General features: G+C 46.5%; 1 protein-coding gene across 4 annotated transcripts in view; it reads left to right on the plus strand.

The window, feature by feature from the left end:
* Window positions 1–24985, plus strand: part of LOC140388056 (proton myo-inositol cotransporter-like) — a 296561-nt gene that overhangs the window by 115136 nt on the left and 156440 nt on the right. For all 4 annotated transcript variants that reach the window (XR_011934072.1, XM_072471652.1, XM_072471651.1 and 1 more), the window contains exon 3: window positions 22775–22983. Coding sequence is in view for 3 of the 4 variants with exons in the window: in XM_072471652.1 (XP_072327753.1) it covers window positions 22775–22983 (209 nt within the window). In the remaining variant the exon portion in view is untranslated. The remainder of the gene's footprint in view (window positions 1–22774; window positions 22984–24985) is intronic.

Raw genomic sequence — 24985 nt, forward strand, 5'->3', positions numbered from 1 at the left:
GCCCTCAGAAGGAGGGGAGGCTGAGGTGGTAACAGCGATGGACGCAACAAAAGGTGGAGTGGGAGTACCTGTGGGAAACGCTGGGGAGGTTTGGGTTTGGTGAGGGCTTTATTGGCTGGGTGAAATTGCTGTACCAGGCGCCTGTAGCAAGTGTATGTACAAACCCGCTGAGGTCAAGGTACTTCAAGCTTCTCTGGGGAACGAGGCTTCACCGGGGAACCCTCTCTCCATTACTATTTGACCTAGCTATAGAACCGCTAGCTATGGCGCTGAGAGCCTCGAGGAACTGGCGGGGACTGGCTTGGGGCGGGTGGAACATCGGGTCTCGCGAAATGCGGATGATTTGCTCCTGTACATTTCGGACCCTGTGGAGGGGATGGGGGAAGTTCTGCGGATCCTGAGGGATTTTGGTAGTTTTTCAGGGTACAAACTGAACATGGGAAAGAGCGAGTTGTTCGTGATCCAGGCCAAGGGGCAGGAGAAGAGACTGAAAGAGCTGCCGCTCAGGATGGTAGAGAAAAGTTTTTGTTACCTGGGTATACAGGTGGCCAGGAAATGGGATGTCCTGCACAGGCTCAATCTGACCTGGTTGGTTGAGCAAATTGAAGGGGACTTTAAAAAGTGGGACATGCTCCCGCTATCATTGGCAGGGATGGTATAGACCGTGAAAATGACGCCCCCCCCCCCAGATATTTGTTTGTCTTTCAGTGCCTCCCCATCTTCATCCCTCAGGCCTTTTTTAAACAGGTGAGTAGGATAATTTCAGGTTTTGTGTGGGCAAATAAGACCCCGCCCTGCATGCAAGGAGATTGCTGTTGGAGCACAGGCGGGGGGTGGGGAGGGGGATATTGGCACTACCGAACTTTCGCAACTACTACTGGGCGACCAATATAGCCATGGTTAGGAAGTGGATTTTATTAATGTGGAGGGACTCGAAGCCCCCGAGTGTAGACACTTGGGTTAATAACATGGCTGGGTTTCTCAGCCTCGAGAAAATAAAGTTTGCCTTAAGAGGGTCTACGCTAGGGTTCTCTCGGAGGTGGCAGCCGTTCGTCGACTTTCTCGGAGAAAATTAAAATGTCAGCAGCAGCAGCAATCCATTGCGGGGGGGGGGGGTTGCTTCATTGTGATGGTGTGAGAAGACTGAGTCGCGTGGGGTAATGTTTATTTAATTGTTTGTATATTCTCTTTTTGCACTATGATAATGTTCACTCCATTTTGTTTTGTTTTGTTATTACTGCTTTATTATGAAAAATTCTGCAAAACCTTACTCAAAATATTTTTAAAAGCAGGAATTGTCACATGATCTCTTAATTTTCACCTCAATTTAAAGTCAGTCCAAACATCATCATGTTTTAATCCTCATAATTGTAAAAAATGGGTAGGAGAGATTTATGATCCATAGTTCATGATGAGGTGGATTTGATAGCATCAACTGGCTAGTCCTCATGAGATGGATTAATAGATACATCGACATTTACAGCACAAAGGGAGGCCATTCGGCCTATGACAGCACTACCTTTTCCCAGTGCTTGGTTCATACACCTGGAAATTATGGCAGCGCAAGGAAACATCTAAATATTTCTTAAATTTTCCGAGTTTCTGACTCAACCATTCTTTCTGGCAGTGAGTTCCAGACTCCCACTATCCTTTGTGGAAAAGCCTTCTCCTTAACCCCCCTCTTAGCCTCCTACCTCTTACTTTACCATGCTTATTAACCCCTCTACTAATGTAAAAAGTGCCTTTGTATCTACCGTATCTATGCCTCCCATAATCTTAGACACCTCTGACATATATAAGAACATAAGAACTAGGAGCAGGAGTAGGCCATCTGACCCCTCGAGCCTGCTCCACCATTCAATGAGATCATGGCTGATCTTTTGTGGACTCAGCTCCACTTTCCGGCCCGATCACCATAACCCTTAATCCCTTTATTCTTCAAAAAACTATCTATCTTTATCTTAAAAACATTTAATGAAGGAACCTCTACTGCTTCACTGGGCAAGGAATTCCATAGATTCACAACCCTTTGGGTGAAGAAGTTCCTCCTAAACTCAGTCCTAAATCTACTTCCCCTTATTTTGAGGCTATGCCCCCTAGTTCTGCTTTCACCCACCAGTGGAAACAACCTGCCCGCATCTATCCTATCTATTCCCTTCATAATCTTATATGTTTCTATAAGATGCCCCCTCATCCTTCTAAATTCCAACGAGTACAGTCCCAGTCTACTCAACCTCTCCTCGTAATCCAACCCCTTCAGCTCTGGGATTAACCTAGTGAATCTCCTCTGCACACCCTCCAGTGCCAGTACGTCCTTTCTCAAGTAAGGAGACCAAAACTGAACACGCTACTCCAGGTGTGGCCTCACTAACACCTTATACAATTGCAGCATAACCTCCCTAGTCTTGAACTCCATCCCTCTAGCAATGAAGGACAAGATTCCATTTGCCTTCTTAATCACCTGTTGCACCTGTAAACCAACTTTTTGCGACTCATGCACTAACACACCCAGGTCTCTCTGTACAGCAGCATGTTTTAATATTTTATCATTTAAATAATCCCTTTTGCTGTTATTCCTACCAAAATGGATAATCTCACATTTGTCAACATTGTATTCCATCTGTCAGACCCTAGCCCATTCACTTAGCCTATCCAAATCCCTCTGCAGACTTCCAGTATCCTCTGCACCTTTTGCTTTACCACTTATCTTAGCGTCGTCTGCAAACTTGGACACATTGCCCTTGGTCCCAACTCCAAATCATCTATGTAAATTGTGAACAATTGTGGGCCCAACACTGATCCCTGAGGGACACCACTAGCTACTGATTGCCAACCAGAGAAACACCCATTAATCCCCACTCTTTGCTTTCTATTAATTAACCAATCCTCTATCCATGCTACTACTTTCCCCTTAATGCCATGCATCTTTATCTTATGCAGTAACCTTTTGTGTGGCACCTTGTCAAAGGCTTTCTGGAAATCCAGATATACCACATCCATTGGCTCCCCGTTACCTACTGCACTGTTAATGTCCTCAAAAAATTCCACTAAACTAGTTAGGCACGACCTGCCCTTTATGAACCCATGCTGCGTCTGCCCAATGGGACAATTTCCATCCAGATGCCTCGCTATTTCTTCCTTGATGATAGATTCCAGCATCTTCCCTACTATATACAAACTTCTTTTTTTTTAAATACGTTTATTCAAGATTTTCAATACATTTTTACAAAACACTCCAAAAAGGAAAGAAAATATACATAAGAAAAATAAAAAGGGGGGCCTTACACCATCCCCTCCAACAACTTGAACCACTAAACATTAAACTATCTAACAAACGAAGAACAAAAATGGGGCAAACGCCCCTTACAATAATAAAAACAAGCCAACCCCCTCCCCCCGGGTTGCTGCTGCTCTTGACCTCCACCTAACGTTCTGCGAGAAAGTCTAGGAACGGTTGCCACCGCCTGGAGAATCCCTGCACAGACCCTAGAAAGGCAAACTTTATCCTCTCCAACTTGAAGAACCCTGCCATGTCATTAATCCAAGCCTCCACGCTTGGGGGTTTCGCATCCCTCCACATTAGTAGGATCCTCCTCCGGGCTACCAAGGACGCAAAGGCCAGAACTCCGGCCTCTTTCGGCTCCTGTACTCCCGGCTCATCTGATACCCCGAATATTGCTATCCCTCAGCTCGGTTTTACCCGAGTGTCCAAGACTTTGGACATAGCCTTTGCGAAGCCCCTCCAGAACCCCTCTAGTGCTGGGCACGCCCAGAATATATGCGTGTGAATTGCTGGGCTCCCCAAGCACCTCGCACATCTGTCCTCCACCCCAAAAAACTTGCACATCCTCGCCCCTGTCATATGTGCCCTGTCAACCACTTTGAACTGGATCAGGCTAAGTCTGGTGCAAGACGAGGAGGGGTTAACCTTGCCCAGGGCCTCCACCCACAAGCCCTCATCCAGTTCCTCGCCCAGCTCCTCCTCCCACTTGCCCTTCAGCTCCTACACCGAGGCTTCCTCCGCCTCCTGCAATTTCTGATAGACCGCCGAGACCTTGCCCTCTCCCACCCATACACCCGAGGTCACCCTGTCCTGAATCCTCCGTGCGGGAAGCAGCGGACATTCCCTTACCTGCCTTCTCACAAACGCCCTCACCTGCATGTACCTAAAAGCATTTCCGGGGGGGTAACCCAAATTTCTCCTCCAGCGCCCCCAAGCTAGCAAAAGCCCAGTCGATAAATAGGTCCCCCATCCTTTTAATTCCCACCCGATAATAGCTTAGGAATCCGCCATCTATCCTGCCCGGTGCAAACCTATGATTATTCCATATTGGGGACCAAATTGAGGCCCCCAACTCGCCCCTGTGTCGTCTCCACTGCCCCCAGATCCTCAGTGTCGCCGCCACCACCGGACTCGTGGTGTACCGCGTCGGCAGTAGCGGCGAAGGTGCCGTCACCAGCACTCCCAAGCTAGTGCCCACGCATGACGCCGCCTCTAATCTTTTCCACGCCACCCCCTCTCTCTCTCCATTACCCATTTCTGAATCATTGCCACATTGGCTGCCCAGTAATAACTACACGGTTTCGGTAGCGCCAGCCCACCCCTGTCCCGACTGTGCTCCAGAAACAGGGTCTTACTTGCCCACACAGACCCCATAATGCTCCTGCTTACTCGCTTAAAAAAGGCCTTGGGGATGAGGATGGGCAGGCACTGGAACACAAAACAGGATCCTAGGGAGGACTGTCATCTTAACGGACTGTACCCTGCCCGCCAGGGAGAGTGGCAACACGTCCCGTCTCCTAAAGTCTTCCTACATCTGGTCTACTAACTGCTCCAAATTAAGCTTATGCAGGGTCCCCCAACTCCTGGCCAGCTGGATACACAAATATCGGAAGCTCCTCTCCGCCCTCTTAAGCGGCAGCTCCTCCAGCCCCCTTTTCTGGCCCCTCGCATGCACCACAAAGAGCTCACTCTTCCCCATGTTAAGCTTGTAGCCTGAGAAGTCCCCAAACTCCCTAAGGATCAACATGACCTCCACCATCCCCTCCACTGGATCTGCGATGTACAAGCAGATCATCAGCATACTACGAGACCCGATGTTCCTCCCCTCCCCGATCCAACCCCCTCCAGTTTCTCGATTCCCTCAACGCCATGGCCAGCGGCTCAATTGCCAAAGCAAACAACAGCGGGGACGGGGGCACCCCTGTCTCGTCTCATGGTACAACCTAAAATATTCTGATCTCCGCCGGTTCGTAGATACGCTCGCCATCGGGGCCCGGTATAACAATTTGACCCACCCTATGAACCCCTCCCCGAACCCAAACCTGCCAAGCACTTCCCATAGGTACTCCTACTCCACCCGATCAAAGACCTTCTCCGCGTCCATTGCGGCCACCGCTTCTGCCTCCCCACCCTCCGAGGGCATCATAATCACATTCAGGAGCCTCCGCACATTTGCATTTAACTGCCTGCCCTTCACAAACCCCGTCTGGTCATCGTGTATCACTCCCGGGACACAATCCTCAATCCTTGCGGCTAGGACCTTTGCCAGCAACTTGGCCTCTACATTAAGGAGTGAGATCGGCCTATACGAGCCACACTGCAGAGGGTCCTTGTCTCGCTTAAGGATCAGCGCCCGAGACATTGTCGGGGGGAGAATCCCTTCCTCCCTCGCCTCATTGAAGGTTCTCACCAACAGCGGACCCAGCAGGTCCAAAAACTTCCTGTAAAATTCGACTGGGAACCCATCAGGCCCCGGGGCCTCCCTGAATACCTCATTTATTTTAGCCGAACTCGGCACCGTGTTCCCCCCTCTGTCCCTGATTCCCCCAATTTCTCTTGCCGCCTCCCTCTTGCGTAGCTGATGCGCCAGCATCCGGCTCGCCTTCTACGCTTATTCGTATACTGCCCCCTGCACTTTCCTCCACTGGGTCTCAGCTTTCCCCGTGGTCAACAAATCAAATTCCATTTGGAGGCTCTGTCGCTCCTTCAGCAGCCCCTCTTAAGGGAAATCCGCATACCTCCTATCCACCCTTAATATCTCCCCCACCAACCTCTCCCTCTCCGTCCTCTCCCTGTGAGCCCTAATTGAGATTAACTCTCCCCTAACCACCGCTTTCATAGCCTCCGAAACCACACCAACTGGTACTTCCCCATTATCATTGCCCTCTATGTATCTCTGAATGCACCCCCGGACCCGCCCACAAACCACCTCATCTGCCAACAGCCCCACGTCCAAGCGCCACAGCGGGCGCTGGTCCCTTTCCTCCCCCAACTCCAACTCCATCCAGTGTGGGGCGTGGTCCGAAATCGCCATGGCCAAATATTCCGTTCCCTCCACTCTTGGAATCAGTACCCTGCTCGCCACAATGAAGTCTATCCGTGAATAGGCCTTATGCACGTGGGAGAAAAAAGAGAACTCTCTGGCCGCCGGCCTAGCAAACCTCCACGAATCCACTCCATTATCATACTAACTTGTTCAAAATTCCTTCACTTCCTTTTGTTTCTTTAGGTTCACAGCCACTACATTGATTTGAATTATTATTGTCACATGTATTAGTGTACAGTGAAAAGTATTGTTTCTTGCATGCTATACAGACAACGCATACCGTACATCGGGAAGAAAGGAGAGACTGCAGAATGTAATGTTATAGTCATAGCTGGGGTGTAGAGAAAAGATCAACTTAATACGAGGTAGGTCCATTCAAATGTCTGATGGCAGCTGGTGTCATGTGAGAGTACCTTTAAGACATGGATGTTCAAGCAATGTAAAGCAACAAATACATTAAAGGGAGCGGTTGGTTGAACTTCATGATACATTTTGGGGTTCTGAAAACGCCTCGCCCATAACAGTTGGGGGGCTCGTCCGAGATAAAAGTCTATCTATTGGGTTTGCTTTTGTGAACTTAAAGATAGTGAAGGATTGTTGCTTTTCCGGTGTGGTATTTTAGTTTAAGTGGGGAGTGTGTTGTGGACAATGGCTCTTTCAGAGGCTCAGAAGTTTTTGGGGGTGGAGAATGTCACATGTAGTACTTTACGGACAGAAACGAAAAGCAGACTCTTAGATTTGGCAAGAACATTGCAGTTAACATTACCTGACAAAATGCGAAAAGGTGAGGTAATTATGGCAGTGGTTAAGCATTTAAAGTTGCCTGAGATGGAGTTTGACTCATTGGAAATGGCAAATTAAACAAATGGAACATGAGAAGGAATTAAAGCGGCTTGAATACGCGAGTGAGAGAGAGGAAAAAGAAAGAGAGAGAGAGGAAAAAGAAAAAGAGAGAGAAGAAAGGAGAAAAGAAAGAATAGTCCTAGCAGAACAAAAAGAAAAAGAAAGGGAGATACAAATCAGGGAAATAGATAAAGAGAGGGAGTCTGAACTTCAGACAATGACCATGAAACATGACAATCAGTTTAAATTGGCAGATGTAAAGGGAAACGTACAGTTCGATGATAGTCATGTGAGGATAGTGAGAAAGAGCGTCATAGTCAAAGGCTTGGTGGGAATCTATTTAAATATGTCCAAGCATTGCCAAGGTTTGACGAGAAGGAAATGGAAGCCTTTTTCATTTCATTTGGGAAGGTAGCTAAACAAATGAAATGGCCACAGAACATGTGGGTGTTACTGATTCAAACAAAGCTGGTAGGTAGAGCTAGTGAAGTGTTTGCATCACTACCGGAGGAGGTATCTGGAACATACGAGGAGGTGAAGAAATCCATCTTAAGTGCACGTGAGCTAGTGCCTGAAGCTTACAGACAAAGGTTTAGAAATTTAAGGAAAGAATTTGGTCAAAAGTACATGGAGTTTGAAAGACTCAAACAGAGTAATTTTGATAGGTGGATAAGGGCTTTGAAAATAGACCAAACGTATGAAGCTCTCCGAGAAATTATACTTTTGGAGGAGTTTAAAAATTCAATTCCTGATGTAGTGAGAACTCGTGGAAGAACAGAGGGTTAAATCTGTGAGATTAGCAGCGGAAATGGCAGATGATTATGAATTATGAATTCAAGAAGTAATTGTTGAGAAGGTGCCAGATGTCTTTAAATAATTTACTTGTGTGGGTAAAGTTTACGCATGTGTATCAGGTAAAGAAGTCACAATTTTAAGAGATACAGGGACTAGTCAATCTTTAATGGTAAGAGATGAGGAATTATGTAGTTTGGGAAGAATGTTGCCAGAAAAGGTGGTGATATGTGGACTTCAGGGTGAGAGGAGTAGCGTTCCATTATATAAGGTAAGGTTAGAAAGTCCAGTGAAGAGTGGTGAAGTGGTAGTAGGAGTAATAGATAAACTATCTTGTCCAGGAATACAGTTTATCTTGGGTAATGATATAGCTGGATTGCAGGTGGGAGTGAATGCCTACTGTGGTTGATAAGCCAGTGGAAAATCAGACAACTGAAGTGTTGAAGGACAAATATCCTGGGATGTTTCCGGATTGTGTAGTAACAAGGTCGCAAAGTCACAGGTTAAGACGAGGAGAAATCAAAGAGTGAAGATGAAGTTGAAGTGCAATTATCAGAAATGATTTTTGATCAGATGGTTGAAAAAGAACAAGAACAGGTGGAGGATGAGGCGGATATTTTTAGTTCAGGAAAATTGTCGGAGTTACAACAGAAAGATGTAGAAATAAAATGGATACATCAGAAAGCATATACGGAAGAGGAATCTGAGAGTATACCAGAGTGTTATTACCATAAAAATGATGTCTTGATGAGAAAATGGAGTCCTGTACATATGCAGGCGGGTGAAAAGTGGGCAGAAGTTCATCAAGTAGTATTGCCGGTAGGGTATAGAAAGCAGGTGTTGCGAGTTGCACATGAGGTACCAGTGGGAGGTCATGTGGGAATAAGGAAAACTCAGCTAAAATCCAGAAACATTTTTATTGGCCTGGACTACATAAAGATTTGAAAGTTGCACAAAATGTGATGAAAAGGGTAGCGGACAAGAAAACCAAAGTTCGTAGTTTTGCCAGTGGGATTAAAGTTTTAGTGTTGTTACCAGTGGTAGGGTAGCCTTTAAAAGCTAGGTTTTGTGGATTGAAAGGAAATTAAGTGAGATGAATTATGTGGTTAAAAACACCAGATAGAAGGAAGACTCACCGAGTGTGTCATGTGAATATGCTTAAAAGGTACTTTGAAAGGGAAGGAGAGAAAAAGGAGATTTTAATGATTCTAACTCAGTGACGAACCAAATCCAGATGACTGTGAATTTGACATACCTCAAATTAAATTGGAAAATGAGGATGTTCTTAAAAATTGTGATGAATTGTTAAGTTACTTTCCAGAGGAAAAACGAACTGACCTGAAAGAGTTATTGATATCACATGGGCAAGTTTGTAGAGATAAATTGGGAAGTACTAAAATGGCTATACATGATGTAGATGTGGGAAATGCTGTTCCGATCAAACAACATCTATATAGACTTAATCCTTTACAATTTGCACAGGTTAACAAAGAGATTGAGAGTATGCTTAAAAATGGCATAATTGGGACTTACAGTTGCGGCTATGCGGAGCAAAGTCGCACATTCGGCGGCTCCCGCAGAAAACGGACTTTTGAGCTCTTCAGGCCCCCAACGGGATTTTTTCGACGTTTCCCGGTGTGGGTAGGAGATTACAATAGTTCCCTGACAGTATATGGCTTTTACCAGGTGGTGGTGGACCCGAAGAAGGTGCGAGGGAAGCCTTCATCGGCTCAAGCGGACCTTGAGGAGATGGAGAATCGGTCGAGGCGGAAGAATTTGCGGATTCTGGGCCTCCCGGAGGGGCTGGACGTGGGGGCCTATGTGGTCACCATGTTGAATTCGCTGATGGGAGCGTGGTCCTTCCAGGGGCCCCTGGAGCTGGAAGGGGCCCATAGAGTGCTGGCGAGGAGGCCCAAGGCTAACGAGCCTCCGCGGGCGTTGCTGGTGCGATTTCATCGGTTTGCTGATCGGGAGTGTGTGCTTAGGTGGGTCAAGAAGGAGAGGAGCAGCAGGTGGGAGAACGCGGAGCTTCGAATATACCAGGACTGGAGTGCGGAGGTGTCGAAGAGGAGGGCCGGGTACAATCGCGCGAAGGCGGTGCTGCACAGGAAGGGGGTGAAGTTTGGTATGTTGCAGCCGGCGCGACTGTGGGTCACCTACAAGGACCGGCACTATTATTTTGAGTTTCCGGAGAAGGCGTGGGCCTTTGATCAGGCCGAGAAGTTGGACACAGATTGAGGGTCGGGATGGGCGTTTGGGGATTGCGGTTGATATGTTACTTTTTGAGGGGGGGGTCCTTTGCTCTTTTTTTTTTTCTTTCTGGTTCGGTGAGGGTGGTTAGGGCGGGTTGGGCACTGTTTTGCTTGGGGTGGTCGGGGGGGGCTCTTGGAGGGGGGTAAGAAAATGGAACAGGGGTGGATGGCCGGCGGTGAGATGGGGCCCCGTGGGGGAGGGGAAGGCCCGAGTCGGGGGTGAGGGGACTGGGCCTGTAAAAGGAGCTGCGTCAGAGGTGGCGGGTCCGGATAGGTTGAAAGCGTGGACTTTTTCCCGTGCTGAAGACTGGAGGGGGCGGGGCCGGGGCGGGGAAGCGAGGGTTGTTTCCCGCGCTTAGGATGGAAGGGGGAGGGGGAGAGCCTGCGGAATGGGAACAGAAGAGGAGGGTGTGTCACACAATGCGAGGAGTCGAAGGAGAGGCGCGAGTGGCCGGGGTCAGCAAGAGTCAGCTAACTTGCGGAAGTGCAATGGGGGGAGTAAAACAGCTAGGATGTGTCCTAGCCGGTGGGGGGGTTGGTGGGGGGGAATCGAGTTGCTGCTGCTATGGTCAAGGGGGAGCTGGAGCGAGTGGGGGGTCGAGACGGGGGTCTGCCACCATGAGGAATGGGCCGGGCATGGGGTGCGGGCGCGTGGCTGGCCAAGGAGGGGTTATGGCTAGTCGGCGGGAGAGGGGGGCGGGTAGCCCCTGATCCGGCTGATAACCTGGAATGTAAGGGGACTGAACGAGTCGGTCAAGCGGGCCCGCGTGTTCGCGCACCTGAAGGGGCTGAAGGCAGATGTGGTTATGCTCCAGGAGACACACCTGAAGGTGGCAGACCAGGTAAGATTGAGGAAAGGGTGGGTAGGTCAGGTGTTTCATTCGGGGCTAGATGCCAAAAATCGAGGGGTGGCGATCTTGGTGAGAAAGAAGGTGTCATTCGAGGTGTCAAGCATTGTGGCAGACAATGGCGGTAGGTACGTAATGGTAAGTGGTAAGCTGCAGGGAGAGAGGGTGGCACTGGTCAATGTGTCTGCCGCGAATTGGGACGATGCGGGTTTTATGCGGCGCATGTTGGGTCGGATCCCAGACTTGGAAGTGGGGGGCTTGATAATGGGGGGGAGACTTTAACACGGTGCAGGACCCGGCACTGGATCGCTCCAGGTCCAGGACGGGTAGGAAGCCGGCGGCGGCTAGAGTGCTGAGGGGGTTTATGGACCAGATGGGAGGGGTGGACCCTTGGAAATTTGCAAGGCCGGGGGCTAGGGAATTTTCATTCTTCTCACATGTCCATAAGGCTTATTCCCGGAGCAACTTTTTTATTTTGAGCAGGGCGCTGATGGCAAGAATAGAGGATACCGAGTATTCGACGATAGCCATTTCGGATCACGCCCCGCATTGGGTGGACTTAGAGCTGGGCGAGGAGAGGGACAAGCGCCCGTTGTGGCGCTTGGAGGTGGGGCTGTTGGCGGACGAGGAGGTGAGTGAGCGGGTCCGAGGAAGCATAGAGAGGTACCTGGAGGCCAACGATAATGGGGAGGTCCGAGTGGGGATCGTATGGGAGGCGCTGAAGGCGCTGGTTAGGGGAGAGCTGATCTCCATTAAGGCCCACAAGGAGAGGAGGGAGCTGAGGGAGAGGCTGGTGGGGGCGATGGTGAGGGTTGACAGGAGGTATGCGGAGGTGCCCGAGGAAGGATTGTTGAGGAAGAGGCGCAGCCTCCAGTCCAAATTCGACCTGGTGACCATCAGGAAGGCGGAGGTGCCATGGAGGAAGGCCCAGGGGGCGATTTACAAGTATGGGGAAAGGCAAACCGGATGCTGGCGCATCAGCTTCGGAAGCGGGACGCAGCTAGGGAGATTGGGGGAGTTCAGGACAGGAGAGGGAGTGGGGTTGGCATAAATGTGGTCTTCACGGACTTTTATGAGGAATTGTATCGGTCCGAGGCCCCACTGGAGGAGGGAGGGATGGGCCGCTTTCTGAACCAATTGAGGTTTCCGAAGGTGGATGAAGGACTGGGGGCGGGATTGGGGGCCCCGATTGGGCTGGAGGAGCAGACCAAAGGGATAGGAAGCATGCAGGTGGGGAAGGCACCGGGGCCGGATGGTTTCCCAGTCGAATTCTATAAAAAAATATATGGACCTGTTGGGCCCGTTGCTAGTTAGGACCTTCAATGAGGCAAGGGGGGGGGGGGTGGCTTTGCCCCCGACGATGTGCCGGGCACTGATCGCCTTAATCCTGAAGTGGGACAAGGATCCCCTATAGTGTAGGTCTTACAGGCCGATTTTGTTGCTAAACGTAGATGCCAAGGTGCTGGCAAAGGTCTCAGCCACGAGGATTGTGTGCCGCAGATCAACCACGAAGACCAGACTGGGTTCGTGAAAGGGAGGCAGTTGAACGCGTATGTGCGGAGGCTTTTGAACGTTATCATGATGCCGGCGAGGGAGGGGGAGGCGGAGATAGTGGTGGCGATGGACGCTGAGAAAGCCTTCGATAGTTTAGAGTGGGGATACCTGTGGGAGGTGCTGAAGATGTTTGGGTTTGGGGAGGGCTTTGTCAGGTGGGTTAGGCTGTTGTCTGAGGTCCCGATGGGAAGTGTGGCCACGAACAGGAGGAGGTCCGAGTGCTTTCGGTTGCACCGAGGGACGAGGCAGGAATGTCCCCTGTCCCCCCTGCTCTTCGCACTGGCGATTGAACCCCTGGCTATGGCACTGAGGGAGTCAAGGAACTGGAGGGGGTTGGTGCGGGGTGGGCAGGAGCATAGGGTGTCGCTCTATGCAGACGATTTGCTGCTATATGTGGCGGACCCGGTGGGGGGAATGCCGGAGGTAATGAGGATCCATAGGGAATTCGGGGATTTCACGGGGTACAAGCTCAACATGGGGAAGAGCGAGCTATTTGTGCTTCGCCCAGGGGACCAGGAGAGAGGGATTGGCGAGCTCCCACTAAAAAGGGCGGAGAGGAGCTTCAGGTATTTGGGGGTCCAGTTGGCCAGGAGCTGGGGGGCCCTGCATAGGCTTAATTTCACAAGGCTGGTGGAGCAAATGGAGGGTGGAGTTCAAGAGGTGGGATGCGTTGCCACTGTCCTTGGCGGTAGGGTGCAGTCAGTCAAAATGACGGTGCTCCCAAGGTTTTTGTTCCTGTTCCAGTGCCTCCCCATGTTTATCCTGAAGGCCTTTTTTAGGCGGGTCAACAGGAGTATGGAATGATGGTGCGCAAGTGGGTGATGGAGGGGGAGGGGGCTGCATGGAAGAGGCTGGAGACGGCGTCTCGTGTGGGTACGCGTCTGGGGGCGCTGGCCACTGCGCCGCTGCCGTTCCCTCCAAAGAGGTATACCACGAGCCCAGTGGTGGCGCTGCCCTCAAAATCTGGGGGCAGTGGAGGCAGCACAGGGGGGAAGTTGGGGCCTCGGTGTGGACCCCAATACGGGGGAACCAGCGGTTCGTCCCAGGGAGAACAGATGGAGGGTTTTCGGGGTGGCACAGGGCAGGGATACGAAGGTTGGGGGGACCTGTTTATGGACGGGACGTTCGCGAGCCTGGGTGAGCTGGAGGAGAAGTACGGGCTACCTCCGGGGAACACCTTCAGGTACTTACAGGTAAGATTGTTTGCCAGGCGGCAGGTGGTGGAATTCCTGCGGCTGCTGCCACACACAGTACAGGACAGGGTGCTCTCGGGGGGTGGGGTGGGGGGGAGTGGGGAAGATCTCGGAAACTTACCAGGTGATGCAGGAGGAGGAGGAGGCCTCGGTGGTGCAGGTGAAAGGTAAGTGGGAGGAGGAGTTGGGAAAGGAGATCGAAGAGGGGACGTGGGCAGACGCCCTAGGGAGGGTTGACTCTTCCTCATCGTGCGCGAGGCTCAGCCTCATACAGTTTAAGGTGCTGCACAGGGCACACATGACTGGGGCAAAGATGAGCCAGTTTTTTGGGGGTGAGGACTGGTGTGTTAGATGCTCAGGGAGCCCAGCAAATCACACCCATATGTTCTGCGCGTGCCCAGCGCTGGAGGAATTTTGGAAGCTGTAGCGAGGACGGTGTCGAGGGTGGTAGGATCTAGGGTCAAACCGGGCTGGGGGCTCGCAATATTTGGGGTCGCAGAGGAGCCGGGAGTGCAGGAGGCGAAAGAGGCCGGTATTCTGGCCTTTGCGTCCTTGGTAGCCCGGCGAAGGATTCTTCTTCAGTGGATGGATGCGAGGCCCCCAAGCGTGGAATCCTGGATCAACGATATGGTGGGGTTTATTAAGTTGGAGAGGGTGAAATTCGCCTTGAGAGGGTTGGTACAAGGGTTCTTTAGGCGGTGGCAACCGTTCTTAGACTTCCTGGCAGAACGGTAGACATTGGTCAATGGCGGCAGCAACTCTTGGGGGGGCGGGGGGGGGTTACTTTATTTTTGTTTTTGTTATTTAAACTGGGGGGGTCTGAGGGGGTGTATATATTTGTTGTGTTAAGTCGGGGTGTTAACGTTAATTTATTATTTATGTACAAGGGAGAGGGGGTATGGAGGGTTGTTCTTTTATTGTACTGTGTTTTGTACTTAACCCTGTTGGGTTCCTTTTTCATTTTGTTATTGATATTTTATGAAAACCTAAATAAAAATTATTTTAAAAAAATTATAAAGTGGCATAATTGAAGTGGGTTGCAGCCAATGGAGCTCACCCATAGTGATGGTACCTAGACCAGATGGTACCCAACGGTTGTGTGTGGACTATAGAAAGGTGAATGCAGTTATAAGAACGGACTCTTATCCTGTCCCACCATTGAAGGATTGAATGGAGAAAGTGGGACAATCTGCTTTTATTTCCAACTTCCAGACATGGAAAGAACATTTAAAACATCGTATGGAGTTCTTCGGTCGACTTCAGGTGGGGCGGGTTTGGTGATGAACCTAGCCGAAAGTGAATTTCGAGAAGCCCGAATCACTTTCCTTGAGGAGTTTCCGATACCCTCGACGAAGGTAAATAATGCCATCTCCTAGCATGAATGAATTTGATCGAACCTTTGTGCACGAGATTTGTAGCGTGATTACTCCACTGATGGACTTACTAAAGGAACGTCAAAAATTTCAATGGACAGGGGACTTGCACCAGGCATTTGACTGCCTGAAAGCTGTGATCACCAATGCTCCTGTATTGGAGAATTGCAAGGGACTCTGTGGTCAGATTGAACTAAAGTATCTGACTTTAAAGAGAAATGCTGAGGAGTAGAGGAATGGATGGATCGTGCAGAAACTTTGTTCAAAGAGACTGTCAATCGAGAAGGATTTTGGTTGGAGGAAGAAGAACAAAGAAAAATGGACGATATTATTATACCTGTTTGCGTGTGTTTTTTTTTTAAAAACGAAAAGGTATATTTACTGTGTACATTTCTTAGTGGATGGTGCAAAAGTGAAAAATGAAACCATCTTGAAGTTGATCATTTATTTATTTTTCTTGGGGGGAGGTGTCATGTGCGAGTACCTTTAAGAGATGGATGTTTAAGCAATGTACCTTTAAGAAAACAGTGATGTCAGAGAGTGGGTGGAGCTGAGGTCAGGTCAGCTATTTTGCAGTTTAGTTTTGCAGTTTGAAAAGAGCTTGTGTGCGTCTGTATGTTTCCAGAGAGCTGCAGTTTTGCAGTTTGGAGAAAAAGAGCTTGGGGAGTGTCTGTGTTTGCAGTGAGCTGGATCTCTGCATGAAAGACTATCTCTGGATCATTTGGGTGATTTAAACAATAGTAAAGCCTTTAACCTGATGTGATTCTGTTTAAAGGTGTTAAGTCTCTTGGAAGTTTGAAGGAACATTTTGAGGAATTATTTACTGTTGCAATATTTTTGGGGTTATCTTTGAAGTAAGGAGTGTTAAGAGATCCAATGTTTATTTAAGATGTTAAGTTGAGTTCATAGAATAAACATTGTTTTGTGTTTAAAAACCCACGTGTCCATAATTGTAATCGCACACCTAGGGAACAAGCCGTGTGCGAGGAAAAGCAACAAATACATTAAAGGGAGAGGTTGGTTGAACTCCATGATACATTTGGGGTTCTGAAAACGCCTCGCCCATAACAATGGGAAGAAGCTGTTCTTGAGTCGGTTGGTAGGTGAGCTCAAACTTTTATATCTTTTTCCTGACGGAAGAAGGTGGAAGAGAGTATGTCCGGTCCGGTGCGTGGGGTTCTTAATTATGCTGGCTGCTTTTCCACGGCAGCAGGAATTGTAGACCGAGTCAATTGATGGGAGGCTGGTTTGCATGATGGATTGGGTTACATTGTTGACTTCCATTGGCTCCTTTGACAAGATTCTGATGTTAATCTGGGCATAGGAACACAGGTGGACAGGCACTGAAGTTATGACCCAAATTGAAAGTCCTGTCCACTGATTCCGCTAGCATTTAATTCAAAATCCTTGTGCACAGCTTCCTTTAGCTGTCACCCTCTGCTGCATCATCACTTCACGTCTTTGACTATTTCAGTCCTGCACTTAGAACTATCTCCATAAGTTCCAACCTTTTGCTTCTCCTAATTTTGAAAGTTTATACAAAACCATCAGTTCAGTCACATCTTTGGACACTTACTAATTTCTCCACAGGTTGCTATCCACTTCTCTATATGTGGACGATTAAAATGCTTATGTATATTATCAGCATGACTGTATGCCAAAGTGGCAGATATAGGAAGTTCACCAAAGTAGAAATGAAACTGTCCTCATGACTCTTAATTCCCAATACTGATGATACAGTGTTGCCCTACTTTAAGCAGACCAGGCAAAGACAAGATTTCCAAACAGTTTCTGTCCCCATTGGGAGATATCCCAGCCAGTCCTCTTCCTAATAGGGGGAAAAATCACAATGACACAAATACAATAAAGGTGAAAATCAGCCATAACTGGCTAAAATCCCCCCTCAACTTGACATGAGGCCCAATAGTAGCTATCTGTCAACATTCAAGGAAGAAAATTATGATTAAATCCTGTCAACATTGTGTTCTTCACGAAATCTGAAAATATGCAGTAATGGGCTACAGCAATATAGCATAGATGGAATTTTTTCACTGGTTTTAACAATTGCAGTCCTTTTCCATTGAATATATGACTACCTGAAAAATCTTAGATGTCAAATGTATTGATTGATGTGGATGAGATCTAGCATGCAGTATTTTTTCATTATCTGGTGAATCCCATTGTCATGATTATACTGAAACAAAAATTTGCAATGCAGTGCGTAACAAGAGTGGTGCACGAATCTTCAACATTTGTTTTTTATGATTTTGAAATTGGTTGTCCGTTGCTCTTAGCTGCACCTTAATGATGTGAAATAAACCAATTTGCCTTGGCATTAACATTTTTATTGGTGGCAGTCTCTAGTTTATCAACTTTTTGAAACTTCTGCGAACAATACAACAGTACCCAGCAGAATTTTCCTCTTCAGCAATGTTGCTACTTATGTATTTATAGTTTCTAATCTCTATTTCTCTAAAATCATAAATTCTCCAAAGATCTGTTATCACAGTAGTGGTGTATTTAATACCTTAATTCCAATATTGTATTCTCTAAATATTTAATTTTGAGAAGAAAAAATGTATACTGGCTACTGAAAATTCCAGCCAGTTCATAATTAGTGGCTTCCCACTGCAAGCTGTTATTGGGCAATCCAATTGTAAGAAATGGTCATTTATAAAGTTTATTATAAATATCTTTGCTTGAACTGTGAACTATATTAATGTTAACGGCAGTAGAGGCTTTCACTATGATGAAATCATAATGCATAATGGCTCCAGAAATATAGACCTAGGATATGTGATATTTGAAAAGGTTTTGTCACATTCATCTGACCTTTTCAGAATAATTCATTCCCTTTAATAAGTATATAGGGATTTGAAACGCTGCCATGATTGACATGACATTTATGAAGCTTTTTCAAATAAATGCAGTATATTCTAATTTACAATTTGGGAGTTTCTATTTGATAAATATGCTGTTATGATAAATAATTAGTTCACTTTTTAAATTGACTCCTCAAGTTATGCACTCACCCAGTATTGTTGAGGAGGGAGTGGGAGTCAGTAGCCTGGAAATACAGGAAAAGTGAGAATTTGGTTGAATTTAATGCAGCAACTCAAAGGAATCGACAGATAGAGCCTGCTGCTGCCAGGTGATTTGAACTAGCAGGCTGATCTTGTGGAAGGTTTCTGGAGGTCATGGAGACAGAGGCAGCTTAGAATTCCTACTATGCAAAAGGAGGCCATTTGGCCCATCGAGTCTGTACTGACCCTCTTGAAGAGCACCCAATTAGGCCCGCAACCCCACCTAATCTACACATCCTTTGACACCATGAGGCAATTTAGCATGGTCAATCCATCTTACTTGCAGATCTCTGGACTACATACAAATGGGGAAAGATTTAACCACTGCATTGCACCTGGCACAGTTCTGGGCATGCCAGTTAAATAGCAGGAAAGGCCAAAACTGAGATACGCGCCTGCAGTTTGCGATCTAACCTGACCACTCGCGATGGTGAGATAAGGATCACACCCAAATACCCCAAATATAGTGAGCATATCATTAACCCTCATTTACATTCATTTCCATCTCATTTGTGAGATTGAAGTCAAATGCAACAGCTTCCCGGGATTTAACCGGCTCCCCAGCGAGAAATAACGTGGGTGTCGTTTAGTACTTTTTTAAAAATGTGAAGCTGGAGCAATAGCTGCTGAAGGGAATTGAGGAGGTGAATAGCCGTGTCCATTTTCCAGCGTGCAACTCCATGACACTGGAACTGCTGCACCAGTGCGCGTGGGGCACCACCCCTCGGGGGTCTATGCTTAGCTGACTTGTTCCATGGCTGAAGTGTTCCATGTCGGGGGTGGTCCCTGGGCCGAAGGGATTGGGAAGATGGGAAGGTGAGGACTTTTCATCTGTGAGGCCTTTAAATGCACTGAGACCTGGAAGAAGGCAACTCACCAAAGACCACAAAATAGCTTGAACTTGAACAAAGCTATACATTTATTAACACTAATTTGTATTTGACACGTACTCCTAAATAATACACTGTTGATTATTAACATATAAACTACACTTATTTACAACTAATCTTAATACTGATATAAACTATGATCTGCTCTTACTCACACTATCTATTCTTCTGTCTGTCTCTAGCTAACTCCTGCACTATCTCCCACAAGGCTTAGCATCAATACCTTGTATACTTGTAACTGTAGCTCCCTCGGCTATTCTAGACATTTCATTAACTCTTGCAGTTCTTAAATTTATGATAATACCACATTGGTCAGGCAGCATCTGTGAAGAGAAAGAGTTCTGATGAAGGGTCATTGTCCTGAAACATTAAATGCTTTGTTTCTGTCTGTACAAGAATGTTAATTGTTATAGGAGAACATTTTAGCCAGCATTAACTTGCCTGAAGAGAAAGTAAGTTTTGGGACTGTCCGGGTGGCACAGTGGTTTGCAATGCTACCTCAGCACCAGGAACCCGGGTTCAATTGCTGCCTTGGGTGACTGTGTGGAGTTTGCACATTCTCCCCGTGTCTGTATGGGATTCTTCCGGGTGCTCCGGTTTCCTCCCACAATCCAAAGATGTGCAGGTTAGGTTAATTGGCCATGTTAAATTGCCCCGGAGTGTGCTTCGGTTTCCTCCCACAATCCAAAGATGTGCAGGTTAGGTTGATTGGCCATGCTAAATTGCCCTTCGTGTTCAAAAAGGTTAGGTGGGCTTACTGGGTTGTGGGGATGTGGTAGAGGTGTGGGCTTAGCTGGGTTTGTCTTTCGGGTGCGGACCCGATGGGCCAAATGGCCTCCTTCTGCACTGGAAATTCTATGTCTAAATTCTATGTCTATGTTGGTTGAGGTCAAGATGATGGATGCTTAACTGTATTCTATAGCCTGCCATTGCTCATTTAGCAGCCTTGTGCAAAAGGCCTGGGTGAAGTACTGGGGATATCAAATTTCTTCAATCCCATTATTTGTCATTGTCTTAAGGAGGTAGGGAGAAAATTGTCAGTTGAGAAGAAGTTGGGAACAGAACAATAATACTTTTTATAGTTATGCTTTTTCAGCAGCACCACTGAAATTTTGCTTTTCTTCTTTGCCCTCATGTTTCCTTGTACTAACTAGGTTCTCAGGTTTTATTTTCAGCACACGTATCCTGATGTTTCCTATGCTTACGCTCATTGAGCTGTCCTTACTAATTAGTAAATTTTTGCACTCAATAATTATCCTGGAAAGCCGTGACAATTTTGAAATAAATGCCTCCCACTCCTAATCCCTCTTCTGTTCGAACCTTGCCTTCAGATTTGAGGAATCATGGATTTTTATTCTATCCAGAAGATTGTGAATGTCCCTTCTTGGTCCTCCCTCATGCTTTCTTCCTGTCCTTCAAAGTTGCACCCAATCCATTGCCTACCGACATACTGGGCCCGATCAAACGGCCTCGCCATGCCCGACTCGGTGACGCTACGAGGCCATTAAGACTCGTGAGATTTGCAACTGTTGGGACGCCTCGTGAGATCTAATCGGATTCTGCACGACGTTGCAATCTGGATCTCACCCTTACTGGGCAGGATGCTGATTTGCATATTTAAGTGAGCAGTTAGCTTCACTTAAATATGTCTTCCAAGACCCGGAATCGAATGCCCGCACCTGGGAGACCTCGCAGTGGCGCTGTTTAGTACGGGTCCACACAAACGTGGACCAGGTGTAATGACACTTGGGAGTCTCCTAGGTGATTGGAGACCCCCGGATGGTCAGGTTCTGGGCAGGGTGATACTCTGGCACCTTGGCACTGCCAGCCTGGCACCCTGGCCAGGTAGCACTGCCAGGCTGGCAGGGGCATTGCCAGTGTGCCAGGTTGGCAGTGACAAGGTGTTCAGATGCCAGGTTTCCCGTGCCGTGGATCGGGCTCGGGGGTGCCCTGCCCTTATGAGGTGGGATGAAGTGGGGTTTGAGGACACCCAGTTGAAACTTTGTAAATAGCTGAGGTCCCAGGACTGAACCTTGCAGCACTCGAGTCACAGCATGCTGATTTGAAAATTGCCTATTTATTCCTACTCTTTGCTTTCTGTCGATTAACCAATCCTCTATCCATGCTAACATATTGCCCACCCCATTCCAATTTTACATCCTTTCAATCTACCGACCAACCTGCTTGCAGTACTGTCAGTATAGCAAATTATATCTGTGTTTGTGGCTTCTTTGATGTCTCAGTGAGAATTGATACAATCAACGTCCTGTTCGATGTCCACTGCCCTCATTTATGTCAAAGACTAATTGTCCCAGTGCAGCCCCAGTATCATTTTCAATAGCACCTCATCCTCTGCAATGGCACAGTGAGCATTTCCCCAATGTTTTGTCCTGGACCCCACATGATTCTTCTAATGCACTACCCCTCAGCGGCAAGAGGAAACTTCCACAGGTACGGTAATTGGTCCCAATTTGATCTTGACTAGAGAATACAATGGTGCTGTCCAACTAAATCGGGGATGAGCCAGAAATTTCTCCAGCTTAACTTTGCTAGGCCAAAGTCATTTTTTCTGACTCCTGTTAAAGCAACACATTTTAGTCAGTTTAATTTATTTCCTTGCCATCTTGCTCAGCCTGTCCCAAATGGTATACAAAGTTAGATGGTATCTTGTTTTTGGCTGAGTTGAACTACAATTCAAAGACCTTTCAGTGAGAGAACTCTTGGCTGGCTTTGTTGTTTCCTTATTAAAAGGCTTCTCACTAGCTTTTACACCAAGAAATGGTGGAGTGGGCTCAAAGGACTAAAGGACCTACTCCTATTTCTTACATTCTTATGTTCTTAAAGGTGCTATATAAATGCACGTTGTCGTCTGCTGAAAGTGCATCATGCACAAACATTTTTTTCTGCACAAACTCTCACATGCTGTCCTGACCTAACTCCTCCTCATCCATCGATATATTATAATTCAAAATCCTTGTTCATAAATCCATCAGTACTTTCATTGCAACATATTCCTAACTTGGCCCTTCTGCTTTTACCCTCCAGACTCCATTCTGCATAAACCAGTTAGTCTCCTGCATCAAAAGACCCTGAGCTAATCTACAACTCCTTTCCTCACCAAGGCTACCTATTTTTTTGGTTTTGAATTTTCCCTTCAGCCCACCTTTAGGCTTCACCCTTTCCTCAGCCTTATCTACCATTCCTTCTCAGTGTTCCTCCCCACTCTCCACTATATTTCTTCTTCCTTTCCTGCTTACCTTTGAATTCTCTTTCCTCTTCCCCTGCTGTGGAAGTTTTTTTTTCTATTTGATGCTCGACACTAGAAATGTTTACCTAAACCCATCAAAAATGTTTTAATACTTGTTCAGGGTTGATTCTCATCTCTGAATTGTCATATTTCAGTGTTGAAAATGTTACATTAATGAATTTTGCGACAAAAGGAGTATAAAAGTCGCTGGATAAATGCTTTGCATTGTCTGCTTAATTAATTTGCATTGTCCTACTTTGGTGTAAACTTTATGGTTTAATGATAATTGTCATTTTGGATTGTAGTAACTTTCAAAATAATGATACATTAGCAAATTTATTTACTCTTAATATTGTAATTGCTGTTCCAGATACATGCTTGGTCTTTCAGCTATTCCAGCCATTATCCAGTTCGTGGGATTCCTTTTCCTTCCAGAGAGTCCACGATGGTTAATGCAAAAAGGCAAGACTCAAAAAGCACGCAGAGTCCTGAGTCAGATTCGAGGAACTCAAAATATTGATGATGAGTACGAGTTTATCAAAAATAACATTGAGGAAGAAGAGCGAGAAGCAGCAGGAGGTAAGCTTGTTAATGTTCTATTAATAAAAGTATTTGGCCGTTTAATTATTTCTTGCTTTGTTTTTTGGCGGGGCAAACAGAGGGCACCTAACACTTGGTTGGTTTCTTTTCAGCCTACTTCAGTTCCATGAACTCTGTTTTAAACTGAGTTATTTTGCACTGTTCTTTAATGGCGTAAGAAAATGTATACAAAATGTAGCAGATCTTCTGAATAGGAGTTGAAAGTAATTGTGGGATATATTTGTTGGAGAAGTCTCAATTTTAAAAAGCAATAACTCTTCACATTCTATTTATTAGAATTTTTGTTCCATACATTTTTGTCAGTGGTAATAATGGACTTACATTTTCTGCAGAGGCAATTTCAATAATTGAGTACCTCCGTACCATGCTTATTTGAGATGTAACTTGATGGCTATTCCTTTTCACTTCATTGATGTGAAACACTGCCATACAGAATTATACCAATTGTTTAAATCGCCAAAGACCAATATCCTGCCAATCAAAGTGTGTTTACTTTAAGTAAAATGGTCTGTAGTACATTTGAGGGCTCTGATGTACATTTTGTAAAATATTTTTCCATGTATAACTTTTACAAATGTTGTTGAATTATGGCACAAGCAAAATAGGTTTTTCCTTAAATATGAAAGCAAAATATTGCTAACAATAATGCTAATGCAAAGTATTCCTGTGCCATTTCTGTAACTTCCAGTATGATGCCGCCCAAAACACTCCTTCCCTTGTCCTGCCCTTTTAAAAAAAAAAAAAAAAAAAGTACTCTCTGTAACACCCTAGTCCACTCAGTCGCCCACTACATTTCTTACATCACCTTTCCATACAAGCGCCAGAGATGCAACACCCAGCCTTTTACCTCCTCCCTTGTCACCATCCAAGGCCCACAGACTTTCAAGTGAAATAATGATTTGTGAAATAATAAAGAAATTTGGCATGTCTGCATCGGCTCTCACAAACTTCTACAGATGTGCGATAGAGAGCATACTAGGAACAACAGACATAGGAACAGCGTCTTCCCCACAGCTACAAGACTCCTCAACGACTCCCCCTCAAACTGATCTGTTTCCTGTAAGAACACTATTCACGACGCCCGATGCTGCTCTTGCTCATGTATTTGCTTTGTTTGGCCCCTTGTTCCGCGCTGTAACCAATCACTGTTTGTCGATGTGCCATTTGTCAATGTTCTCTGTTGATTATTCTTTTTGTCTACTATATACGTACAGTGTACGGTCCCTCGGCCGCAGAAAAATACTTTTCACGGTACTTCGGTACATATGACAATAAATCAAATCAATTGCTTGTTGTACTTTCAGTTTAATATACTGTATTTGCTGTTCACAATGTCATTTCCCTGAAACTGGGGAGACCAAATGGAAGGCCATTTTAAGGATATCTCCTGTTGGCAAACAGGACCTGAAGCTTGCTGTCACTTGTCATTTTAATTCTCCACCTAGCTTGCACTGACCTTTCTGTCCTTGGCCTGCTCCAGTGTTCCAATGAAGCACAACACCAGCTTGAACAGCATCACATTTTTCGATTGGGCATTTAGACTGGAGGCCAGGACAGGTTAAATGACCACTCATAGACCTTCCCTTAGGCACCAACTTAGTGTTCTATAATTGTGAGCAGGCTTTTGGTAAACTTCTTTGAAATGAACTTCAGTCATAAATTAGGAAACATAGCTCATCAACACTATAGAGTCAGATAAATATTACAGGAGAGTCTTAGTTCTTTCTGACAAAACCTTCAAAGTTAATGCAAGGAAATCTCAGATGCTTTGCTCAGTCTCTTGAGTTGTAGAAATTATAGAAGAGTGAAGTTAGAAGAGGAATCCTGTTATCACGAAGGTTAAAAGATTGGAGGCCCAGATAGTGCAGTCAACATTGGAAGACTGTCAACTGTAGATGTTGGGAAAATCTCAATTAAAGAAAACTTTGCGAAAGCATTGATGTTGAAATTGCGATCATTGAAGCGGGTGAGGCGACAAAAC

Source organism: Scyliorhinus torazame, chromosome 13, assembly GCF_047496885.1.
Source record: "Scyliorhinus torazame isolate Kashiwa2021f chromosome 13, sScyTor2.1, whole genome shotgun sequence".
Taxonomy (NCBI): domain Eukaryota; kingdom Metazoa; phylum Chordata; class Chondrichthyes; order Carcharhiniformes; family Scyliorhinidae; genus Scyliorhinus; species Scyliorhinus torazame.